General features: G+C 40.3%; 2 protein-coding genes across 4 annotated transcripts in view; one reads left to right on the top strand and one right to left on the bottom strand.

Moving 5' to 3' along the window:
* enah (ENAH actin regulator) overlaps window positions 1-12,376 on the top strand; it is a 90,194-nt gene that overhangs the window by 14,443 nt on the left and 63,375 nt on the right. For 2 of the 3 annotated variants that reach the window (XM_077586606.1, XM_077586602.1), the window contains exon 1: window positions 2,011-2,106. The exons of the other annotated variant lie outside the window; for it this stretch is intronic. In XM_077586606.1, coding sequence (XP_077442732.1) covers window positions 2,093-2,106 — 14 coding nt within the window. In that variant the 5' untranslated portion in view covers window positions 2,011-2,092. Of the gene's footprint in view, window positions 1-2,010; window positions 2,107-12,376 lie in introns of those variants that run through there. 3 annotated transcript variants of the gene reach the window in all.
* Window positions 9,119-10,542, bottom strand: LOC144064670 (alpha-2-HS-glycoprotein-like). Its single transcript, XM_077587364.1, has 7 exons — window positions 10,282-10,542; window positions 10,101-10,211; window positions 9,931-10,015; window positions 9,699-9,868; window positions 9,510-9,626; window positions 9,347-9,427; window positions 9,119-9,292 (listed from the first exon to the last, which is right to left on the bottom strand). Exons 1-7 carry the CDS (start codon window positions 10,486-10,488, stop codon window positions 9,149-9,151), a joined length of 915 nt encoding a protein of 304 aa, XP_077443490.1. The 5' UTR covers window positions 10,489-10,542; the 3' UTR covers window positions 9,119-9,148.

The raw sequence follows: 12,376 nt of genomic DNA, 5'->3' as shown, positions 1-12,376 counted from the left end.
AATTTTCAATAAATAAACATTCTTAATTGCGAGAACAAAATGATTGTTCTCATCTTGTATTAAAAAATTTCATACAGTGCGCCAAATAATTTTATTTTTGCATTTCAATTCATGTCAAACATGGACATATTTATTCATTCCTTTCCCTACCACGCATTGCCGTAAGGGTCGCGGAGATTGGTTGAGCTTATCCCAACTGACTCATCGCCTTTTTGTGCAGCTTTTAATATTTAAAAAAAAAAAAATCCGAGCCCGATTGAATAAAGAGTGTAACCGTTGTTTAAATGTGTTTGATGCATGAAATTAAATTGTGAGTAGGTTGTGGTAAAAAAGCCAAGATGAGGCCAATTGGTTAACTCACTTCCATCAATCTGCCTAGTGTAGCATTGATGGTTCTGAAGAGTGTTATTAATACAGTACAGTCATACCTCTACTTACGAAATTAATTGGTTACAGAACTTTTTTCGTAACTTGAACATTTCAAGTATTGTATGTATTTTATGTGTAAATTCTCTAATTCGTTCCACGGTCCTCACACATTTACCAACAACCCTTTAAAATTGGTCAACGTCCCAATTTTGTAAGAAAGATGTGACAAACACAAAAATGAGAGAAAATTATCACAAAATAATTTAGTAATGTCACAAAATGAATAACAAGTATATATACAAACCCGTGTTAAAACGCATGGGAACAAGAGAAAGCTACCGGGATGCAACATAGAGATAGCACACAAACATGAACACACATTTAATAAACAGTATTAAGAATTCAAACCACAACATTAATCAACAACAAGCAGTAACGTTTTGTGATTTCTTTGAAATGTAATTTTACACCCATTTTATAAGTCACTACTGGTCCTTACCTGCTTCTGCAGTGCTGGATGACGAATATTTTGGAAATAAAACTACAAAAACGATGGCCTTTGAGGACTTTTAATAATATTTTTAAAATGCACAAGACAAACGTCGTCAAAGTGGGCACGACTCGTGAGCACTTTTTCAGGATGTTTTTCCACGAAGTCGGAAAGTTAGTTTCTCCCCCGTTTTTTTCTGATTTGTGCTGCTGCGATGGTGGCTGCCTCCTCCTCGGCTGCCTTCTCGTTGAATTACTCGTGTATTACCGAGCGTTGCATTTAGTCATGTGTCCGTTTTGGTGCACATCGACCAACTAACTCGTCAACGTCCTTATTACTGACAACACTACCCATCGCCTGCCCCCGCAGTACAATTTAACCCACCGAAGGCCGCTGTACAGGTCGAGGCACTTGGAGTGCCACAGCTTCCCCAAGCACTAATACGTTTAAGCAGACAATAGGTTAAAGAAAATGTACGGTTGTTGTGAGACAGCCAATGAGAGCCCAGTATATGGTGGAGTGAGCTTCTAAAGTGAGAATCAATGCATCCGCAACAATATTTTCAAAATAAAATAACGGATAAGGAATACATGTACTTTTTGGGGGTTTTCGTAACTTGGAATTTTTTCTTATCTTGAGGCACTCATTTGCATATAAAAAGCTTTTGCAACCTGCAAATTTCGGACCTAAAGGCATTCATAAGTAGGTATGAATCAGTCTCCTAAACCACTTTCCAACATGATGGCATGATCAATTGTTTCCTTTTGTTCCATAAAAATGTCATCATCTGGACGGAATGACGAGACCTTGTGCTTATGGCTCCCTACAAATCCCCTGGATAATCCTATCTGTTGATGCGCGCACGTTACGATATCTATTTTTGGTGAAGAAGAGAGATACATTCTGCAGAAGAATTTCACAGCTCCCTAGCAGTACACCAATTGCACCCCACAGTTCCCCCCTCCCTCAGCCACTCCACTTTTAGCCCGGCCTCCAGTGAGGTAGGTGAGTGTACTAGTTGGGTAAAGACTCCAGCTGGCATTGTGGGTAGGCTGGTGCCCTCCCACTTTCACTGTCGGTCTAAACCCTCTGAAGCCCTCTGAAGTCGGCCAGTCAGTTTTCCAAGAGTCCGAGCAGTCTGTGGAGAAAGGGGAGATCTCAACAATCAGAACAAGTATTTCTAACAGAACTTTTTGGGAGGCGGTGCTGGATTCACGGATTGTTGTTGCCAAGATGACTCGTGACTCGTAAGTTTGTAGTTGTTCAATTGGAGTTATTATTTGGTGTCAGGATCAAATTCTAATATAAATCTGGTTGAATTAAGGATTCAGCAATCTATAAATGACACACTGCCTTCTACAGATATAATGCTGTAATTCTGGTTCACAGTGCTGCCTTATGATTGAAGATTACTGATCTTGTTTTTCCACAGTTACTAGTATCACTGTACTTTTGTCCGATGGTTTCACACCCTTTTTACTCAGTTGAGTGACTAACCTTAGCCTTAAGTGCCATCATCTATTCATTCATTAATCGCAGCCCCTGTCTTAAAGGGCTTCTCTCCCCAGATGGGGACACTTTATATTTATAGAACAGCTGTGACTGTTCTAATCCTCTGAGTGCAATCAGAGGAAGATTCTTCTTCTTGAAGTTCTTGATGCATGTTAGGTCTCATCACAACATGTGGTGATAAGAGTTGTTTTTATTCTTCACTGCCTCTGAAGTTGCTCTAATTTCCTAAAGGAATTGTGCTGAAGACAAAACACATCAAAAGTTTTCTTTGGTTATGGAGAGACTAATGTGTGTCTAATTTTGTGCGCTTCAACTTAATTATCTGAGTTCTGACGTTAATCTTTTTCAATGTTTCTATGTCTGAAAAGCATGTAAATCCACTTAGTGATGTACTTTGGAGACTCCGCAACTAAATGATCTATGAAATATGTTTAAAGAGATATTTTAGTCACATTTTCATGGGGCCCAAGAGGTGTCCATGAAATTATCAATTTACTTTTTAAGTACAAATTTAAAGTTAAGAACAAACGACCAGCTTGCTTGTTAAACATAAGCTCAGAGACATGACAACTGAAGAGTGTACATGCCCTTTTATATTGGCTATCTCGGAACCTACACGTAACAAGTCCGCAATTAACTAGTGTATCTGTGAATTTTTTGTTTTGAAAACATTGTTTTTCAAATTATTGTATTTTCTGGGGTTGTTTTTTTGAATTATTTTTGTTTTGTTTTTCAAATTATTATTTTTTCTCTAGTTGTTTTTTTGATAAAAAAATATAAAAAAAAAAACGAGCAAGTATCAGTTTTCGAGATACTTGGAAGCCTCGCACGGATTGCGTTCCCCAAATTCTAGACAGGTGGACCAGTGCTAGCGTACACACTTGCTTCCATTCAGCGCAATAAAGTTTTATTTAGATTTGAGGCTAAGAGATAGCCCAGTCATTAAGTCACATTAATGACGAGAATGCGTACAAGTTTCCTCTAGTCTAGAATTTGTGGAACGTAGTTCGCGCAAGACTCCCAGGTATCTCGATAATTGCATTGAATTGCATTGAATGCTTTTATTGTCATTATACCAGTATAATGAGATTTAAAGGTTTCACCACATAGTGCACAAATAACAACAACAAACAGACAAATAAATAATCAATAAATAAGAAATCAATAAGCAAGATAGTCCAAGTGAGGTCAACAGAGTGGAGTGGACTTGCTCCGTCTGAAGTCCAGGATGAGTTCCATAGATTTGGAGACGTTCAGCGCCAAGTTGTTGAGAATGCACCACTCGCTGAGTCTATGGACGCAACAACAAACAAACACATAGATAATCAATATACATATAGTAATGATAAATAAATAATCTCTAAAGTCTAAGTCTAAGTCTTGATTAGGACCTAGGTGCAGAACTCGAGTTGAGGATGGTGACACCTCTTGGGAAGAAACAGTCTGTTTGTCTTGGCTGTTATGGCTCTGTAGCACCTTCCAGAGGGCAGCAGGTTGAAGTGGTGGAAGCCAGGATGCATATTGCAGAGCTGCCAACCTCCGTCAACCCAATTTCAGGAGTTTTATCAGGAGTGAATGCGATTCGCGCAATGTGAAAAATAAATAGCGGACAATTGAAATCAAACTATTGTTATCATGCTCGGATGATTCGGAATGCCCTCGTGTTACCTAATTCATCCAGTTTGTAGTGCAGTGGAATCAAATCCGTAAGTAAGATGGCGGAAGCCGTAGCGATGGTGTAAATTCCGAGGCATTTAAATTGGAAATTTGGCACTTTTCCAAAATGGTTGCTTCCAAAAAAAATTAGGTGACATTTTTTTGGATTTCCGGAGCTTAGGGAGGTTTTCAGTTTGCGTTGCTTGTCCGGAGTAAACTTTCCGGAGAAGTTGGCAGCTCTGGTCTTGGCACCGCAATTCGTAGATGCTGGACAGGGTAGGTAGGTCGTAACATAACATACACATTAATTTTACTTAAGTGAACTGAGATTACAATAAAGACACACTTAAAAATAGGTTTTACTCTTACCTTACACTAAACTTAATTCTAATTTGGTTTTAATTTTTTAACTTTTATTCTTTCGGTTTGTTTCTTTTTGCCTCACTTCCACCTTCACTTTTAGCCGGAGTTTTCAAAAGGAACCTATCTAGGGTTGTTTGCTTTTTTTCCCTCCCCTTCAAAATATTACAAAATTGACGCACACAAATGTCCTCACAATAGGATAATGCACGACCACTTGCCAACTTGTCCAGATGCTCCTCTTGTATTGGCGAGCCAGCTCCGCCACTCTCATGTTTTTCAATTATTTCGTGCTTAACATAAATTGTCTTCGCACTACCCTTGATTGCACCTCCTTGCATTGGACCCTTTGTTTTTCCCTTAATTCTGCACTGACTAACGCAAAAGAAACCACGGAAAACATGCAACGTTCCGCCCAGTGCTTGTAGGTATCTTTACACGAGGGAGATGCGGCGAGAAAGACAGTGCGCTGTTATCTTAAGCAGCCTTTTGCGTCTCGGCCACCTGGCTGTCTTAGTATGTTCGTATCTCAAAATTTGTCTCGAATCTCAAGGCAAATATTTGCTCAGTATTTTACGTGTATCTCATATTTCTCGTATGTTGGGGCTCTCGTATGTCCAGGTATTACTGTACTACAATACGCTTCTTTGAAAAAAGTCAGTCTTAATCTAATCATATAATTTAAATTGTCCCCGAAAGAAACAAGTCTTTGGAGAATAATTGATAAATGAGTGAACAAATGATTATAAAAGCACTTAATCCTTACGTTTCTCACCACCTGTTGACTGAGAGCAATAGGTTTACCATCATTTGTCAATGCCTCATTGTTTTGGTGCACCTGTTTGTCACCTGATATGGAACCTATTTGTTCTTTTCCCCTGAGATGTAGTACAAATGGGTGTGTGGTGTTAGCTATTTTAGAGCAAGCTAATGCCGGGAAACAACATCCCAGTGTTTTCCGCAAATTGCAGCTGTTGATTAAAGTCATCAGTTTGATCACAAATTTGAACAGGCATGAGATATCTTAATAGTCTCTGGCATATACTCTTACAGCCCGCTTTTCTTCTTTTAAGAGTCACGTCGAAAGTAGATTGAGTTGATTCATGCAAATGTGGTGCTTTATCATCATTTAATTACACTGAATTAATGGACAGTTGTGTACATATGTGGCGATTTGGCATTTAAAGATGACTATTTTAAATGTTAGGGTGTTTTTTAAAAAGTCAACATTTTAAAAACCGCCATAATTGTCTGTACCCTGTGATAAGATTTATTATTATCATTATTATTTTTTAACGAGTCCTGCTGCAACTCCCAATACGATTGGCTGCTTGTGAAGATGTGATTATCACGTACTAAATAAGCCAGGCTTTTTGAAAGGAATGAGGGCTCACCGACTAGGAAGGAGGGAGTGTGAATCCAGAAAACATGCTGATAAATAATAGTTAAGAAAATGAGAGAAGCTGGAAAATATTGAAATTTTATGGACAATATGAAGACAGGAAAAACTAATGTAGGTGCCAGTGTGTCTCATGCATATGTTGAGAATTTCCTGCTGATGTGTTGGTGCAACAGCAGTCTGTAATGAGAGAATCATCTCTGACAAATGTATTTGCACAGACACTTAAAATAGGTTTTGACAACACACCTCCCCCGCCTGCTGCCAGTGGTTGGCTGAGATAGGCTCCAGCACCACCCGCAGCCCTTGTATGGGAAAAGGGTACAGAAGATGAATGAATGAGTTTTCTATATTGTGCCTATATAATAATAGTTTCCTGTCCCATGTGACTTTTGTGTGTGCTGGCTGGCTTTGATTTCCACTCGGTGGCGGTGTGATTGTGAGCGTGAGTGGTTGTCTCTCTCTCTGTGTGCCCTACAGCTGACTGCCGAGCAGTCTATGGTGTAGGCTGCCTTCCGCACAAGTCAGCTCGGACAGGCTCCAGCAACCCCCGTAAAATTTACGAGGATGCGCGCTACGGAAGATGAATGAATGTCTCATGTGACAATATTAGCATGCACCGTTTTTATAAACAATGCAAATTGCTTAGGATGTTCTTTGCTCCTCCACCTGCTTAAATCCTTCCTCACGTCCTCTGTTCGGCTAAATGCAGACGGTTATTGCAGCTACTTTACACGATGTCCCAATCATGTATTTTTTGCATGCGAGGCCGAGTCACTTGTTTTTAAGAATCCGATACCGAGTCCCGATTCAACACTTGGAAAATGTATTATGTATGTATTTTATTTTGATTTTGAACAAGGCTATCCAATTATATCATAGCAATTCATTCATTATCCGTACTGCTTATCCTACTTTGCGGTTTTTCGATTATCACGGCCATGTCTGGTCTACATTATCTGCAAAATTCGAGAGATTACTGTATAGCCTGTTAAAATGACTAAGTTATTGGAAACAGTAAAGACAATTCGCCCCTTAAACTCAAGAAAGCCGGCTCGTGGTGTAGAGGTTCACTCGTCTAACTTCGATGCGGGCAGGTGCGGGCTTGACTCCCGCTGGTGGCGGTATGATGCGGAGTGCGGATGGTCGTTTGTCTCTCTGTGTGTCCTAAGACTGACTGGCGACCAGTCTAGGGTGTAATCTGCCTTTTTCCCGAAGACAGCTGGGTTAGACTCCAGCAACCCCCACAACCCTTTCGAGGATTTGCGGTATGGAAGATGAATGAATGAATGAATGAAACTCAAGAAAAATCATTGGAACTTAACCAATAAAAGCAATACTAGGAATCAGTTATTGGTGATCAGTGGCCAAGCGTCAACTTAAATGTAGCAAATGCCCTAGAAATCATACAAAAAAGTGAGAGAGTGGTGGAAACCACAGCTCGGGTCAGGCAGCGAGAAGTGCAGGTCATCAGAATGTCCCTGCCTTTTCTGGGGTACATGGTCTCTACCAGGGTGAACTTCAGCTAAGTAAGGGTGCCGATGGTCACTACGTTCTGAGAACAAGGAACTGATTACAAACTAAGCTATGGCGCACATTGAAAACCAGTTATACCAGTCTAGTCAGTCGAGGTACTTCCAACAAGGTGAAGTAACTTTGGTGTTCCTTCCTCCGGTTAAAGCCCCCATTGGGTCATCCAGAGGTAACAACTCAGGGCAGGGAAGGGCAAATCATGTTGATCTTATCATTGGTGTGCTTTGCAACCAGAAAAAAAACACTCGCACAGATGTGTTAAGCCAAGACGTAGCAGCCAGCTGGCATGGCATGTGACCAGGTCTGGTGGTGCAATCATATTTGGTGATTTTAGCAAATCTCCACATAACTCAAAACTCCACACTGCAGGTAGTCATCACACCCTAACCGCACAACAAAAACCTTTAGAAAGGCAGCAAATGGAAGTAAGTGAAGAGTTATAGTCAATAGCTTATCCCCTCATTTTTTGCCACAGTTTGCAGTCCTGGTGAGGTTTGGGATTGGTGAAGTGACCCTTTGACTGTAACAACTCAGGTCGCTCCACCTGTGTGGGTTTCCTCTGGGTGTTCTGGTTTCTTCCCACATTCCAAAGACATGCATGGTCAGCTGGTTGGACACTCTAAATTGCCCCCACGTATGAGTGTGAGCGTGAATCATTGTCTGTCTCCTTGTGCCCTGTGATCAGCTGGCCACTGATTCAGGATGTCACCGTGTGCCCGAAAGTCAGCAAGGATAGGCACGTTTGAGATTTTTGCAACATTTTCTTCACATTTGCATAAAATGGAAAAACTCTTTGATAACAGGTACGAAAAGACTTACTCCATGCTGTGTTCAAATGGGGAGAGTGGGTTAAAATGGGTTAAGGAAATTTTGGACAAGGTTGCTGTTTATGCACAGGAATGAGGCATTTTTAAAGTAAAAATACAAGAGGGAGATTTCACTGAGATCTTTTAGGTCAGTGTTGTCCTGCATCTCATAATCGCTCATGTTGGCATTATTATAGTCATTTTGCTTTCATGGTCTGTGTTAGCTGCTCTATGGCTAAGCATGCTAAAAATTTATGTTCCTTACCATCTTTACTGAACATTGGTCTGGACTTGGCATTCACATCACATCAGCATCCATATTCTTTGTGGCATTTGGGTGGTGCATTTGCAGTTTAAATTTTATAAAAAAAAATAGTTTGCAAAATTTTGATTTTATCACCCAGGTCTAATGTCATTTTTTTAGTTAAATTTTTAGTATTGATAAAACAGGAATTTCACTGATGGAACTCTGAGCATACCTCACTGAAGCAGAAGTGTTAATTGAGTGAGCATTTAGCTTTCATAATTGTGAAATAGAGAGTATCCTTGAGCCTGTCTTGATTTGGTACTGTAGAAAAATTCTACGCATTTCCAACACACTCAATCCAATGAATGGCAAAACACTCCAAAAGGTGTGAAGAAAAACTAGTCTTGAAATGCTGTCAAAATATTAAGTTGGCTCAGTCACCCATGAGGTAAAATGCATAGCCACACCAAGTGTATATAAGCTTATGATTGGTGACTAATTGAAGATTAAGATATTTTACCATGTCATTGTAATTAAAAATCAGTTAAAGTTACAGATAACTGTTAAGGTAATACAATTGGTGAGCCATGAAGTTGGAGGGGATCTAGAGCATACACAAATTCAGCATTTAGCTAGAAAGTCATCTTTAGGTGTGTTTCAAAACCTTGATACTATACCCTCCTAGAGAAATTAGATTCAAAAGCAGTTTCATTTTAAATAAATGAGGGAAGGAAAAGAGCAGGGGATACTTGAATTTTTTTTAATTAGCAACACCATTACTTGAGTGGGAAAGGGCAAATCTGGTGGATGGACTCCTCAGTAGTTTGCAGCTTAGCCTTGCAAACACAAGATTCTGGACTCTGGTGGAACAAGGGCCCACACACTGGTTCTGCAGCACCCACTGAGAGCAGTTCCAAATTCTGCAGAAATAAGAAAGTCACACCATCTTCCAGTATGTTGCATCTTTTACTTACTTTAGGAGGATACATTTCACAATCCAAGTCTCCCACTTGATTGTGAGCATTGTAATAGGCAGTTTGGCAAAAGACATGATGCTGGAAGAAAGAGGAAAAGAGACTAGTTCTTTCACCACACTATTAAAACATAGGAGGCTCCAAAACAAGGGGAAATACTCACAGCTCTGTCTGGGCAGCGAGGTGTGCAAGTCACCAGAGTGTTCCTGGCCTCTCTGGGACATGTGGTCTCCACCAAGGCAAACATCAGCGAGGTAATGGTACCAATGGTCATTGAGGTCTGGGAAAGACAAGGAGACATTAGGGGAAAAAAAAAAAGGTATGTGATGCATCCAAGAAAACACTCAAGGACCTTGGCAGTCAGCCGAGCCACTTCCATCAGGGCAAAGTAACTGTGGTGCTTGCTCATCTGGTTGAAACTGAGCACTGCCTGCTCCACTGCACGAACACCTGTAGGATCATCCAGAGGCAACAACTTGGGGCAGGAAGGACAAATCATCTGCATTTCATCATTGGTGCGTTCTGCAACCAGAGAAATGTATTAGCACAGCTTTGAGCAGATATGAACTTGGTTTTCTGGTGACCTGGTCTGGTGGTGCAGTCATATTTGGTGATTTTGGCCATGCCCCAAATAACCCAAAACTCCACACTGCAAGTGGCCACTGCACCCTAAAAATTTACAATACACAATTAAAAACACCAAATGAGGTGAAACAAGGCAATTTTTAAAGAGTTAAATAAACAAACTGCTTACCCTTTCTTCCCTTTGCCACAGTTCACACTGCTGGTGAGGTTTGGGGTTGGTGAAATGACATTTTGTCTGTACCAACTTCAAATTCAAATCAATGTGGCAAGCACCAGAAAACTAAAAACATATGTTTTTTTGAAGATTGAGAATATCATAGTATTTTCAGAAGAGAAACAAAACAATTTACTTGTTCATATTTGCTGCTCTGGACCTCCTGGAGATTGAACTTGAAGCCATGCTTGTGATGCTTGTTGATCACTTGCAAAGCCAAGCTCACCGTAACATTCAGGCTGACCTCATCGCAAGTGATCTTAGATGCAGGCAGAGTGGACACTAAGAGACCAGGAAGAGCCAGGGCAAAAAATAGAAGGACACCAAGGGGTTGGACAATCATGATGACACCAACTGAAAGTTGCCGGGAGCATGAACACAACTGTGGAAATGGCACACATTTTTTAAGCAGGCTGGGAGCTGAGATGACCAATCACAGAGGAGGATAACGCCTGACATCTGCTGCCTAATTAATGCTGAGCGTTCTTTCTTTTCATTGGACTCAGCTGTGCATTGGAGGGAAAAAAATCAACTCAAATAGGATAAGAAAGTGGGATTGATTTTCAAATAAGAGAAATTATTTGATTTTAAGGCAAAAATAATGTAAAAATATGTGAACAAAGGAATTTTTCTAAACAATGGTATATTGTTTTAAGAATTACCTTTGGACATTGAAAAAATACATTTCCTTAAAAATGCAATACAAGGTAGGATTTTAATTTAGCAATTAAAAAAATTAGAAAAGAATAAAAAATAGCAATACATTTCAATATATATCCTCTATACTCAAATATGTGAATATCCATCTTATGCCTGCCATTGTTGGCAGTTCTGGGAGGACTGGCAGTGAATGCTATGGGTACAGTGCCATTGACGGCACAAGACGTGTAATCCATTATGACTTGGGGGATGGCAGAAATCAAGTAATCTCTGCTAACATTTCCAGTCAAAATAATTGGACGCCTAATGCCGTCAGTGTTCATGGCTCTGTTGGTGAATGGAGAGCCAAGTATTTTTGGAATTGGTACTTGCTTTGAAAATTTTAAAAAACACATTTATTCAATTATGAATGAGTAAGTGCTATCTATATACAGCTGGGGTAAGGCACTTATTTTTTGTTGTTGTATGATTTAGAGTGTTAGAAAAAGGCACATCTATGTTTAATGACTATGGACATCTTCAAGATTTCGTTGTTTAACCCCTGAGAATGGTGGTGATCCCTTCATTTTAAATCTGCGTGTGTGGTACCACCCACTTTGGGATTTTCATTAACTAATGTCCCTTACCCCAAGAACACGGCGCAATTAAGCACCCTAACTCCCAGCCAATTTGGATCGGGCATCTCTTGCCTTGAACAGCAGTGAATTAAGATCATTGCCAGCCTTCAGTTCAAATCCAGTTCAAATATATTTAACGTCTATTAATGTTGATAGCAGTGAGTTGAGGGGTAAAAGCAACAACGTTATAAACAAGCAACAACACCAACAACAAAAGGTATAACCATTAAGGACATCTCTGATCCAATCACATGATCCATAGACGGGCCTGAGTACAGTAATACCTTATCACTTCGCAGAACAACTCTCACAGATTCACCGCATCGAACATACAGTCTTACCTTGAGATACGAGCTTAATGCATTCCGGGACTGAGTGCGTATGTCGATGTACTCCTATCTCAAATCAACGTTTCCCATAGAAATGAACTAAATACAGATTAATTCGTTCCCACCCTCTAAAAAAAAAACAAAAAAAGGATATTTCAGGGGCGGCCCGGTGGCGCGAGTAGGTAGCGGGTTGGCCTCACAACTCTAGGGTCCTGGGTTCAAATCCAGGTCACACCCTGCATGGGTTTCCTCCGGGTACTCCGGTTTCCTCCCACATTCCAAAAACATGCATGGTAGGCTGATTGGACACTCTAAATTGCCCCTAGGTATGGGTGTGAGTGTCTGTCTCCTTTTGCCCTGCATTCGGCTGGCCACTGATTCAGGGTGTCCCCCGCCTCAGGCTTGGAGTCAGCTGGGATAGGCTCCAGCACCCCCTGTGACCCTAATGAGGATGAAGTGGTTCTGAAAATGAGATGAGATGAGGATATTACAATGAAAAAACTATTTTTATTGGTTCTAATTCAACATCTACTAACAGAGTAACAAATTACTATTGGTTATGATTTTTAATTATAAAATGAGACATTATTCAATCGCGGATGGGAGAGAGAGAGAGAAAGAGAGA

This window comes from Stigmatopora argus, chromosome 19 (assembly GCF_051989625.1).
Source record: "Stigmatopora argus isolate UIUO_Sarg chromosome 19, RoL_Sarg_1.0, whole genome shotgun sequence".
NCBI classification, from domain to species: domain Eukaryota; kingdom Metazoa; phylum Chordata; class Actinopteri; order Syngnathiformes; family Syngnathidae; genus Stigmatopora; species Stigmatopora argus.
This window is presented reverse-complemented; position numbering and strand designations above follow the sequence as displayed.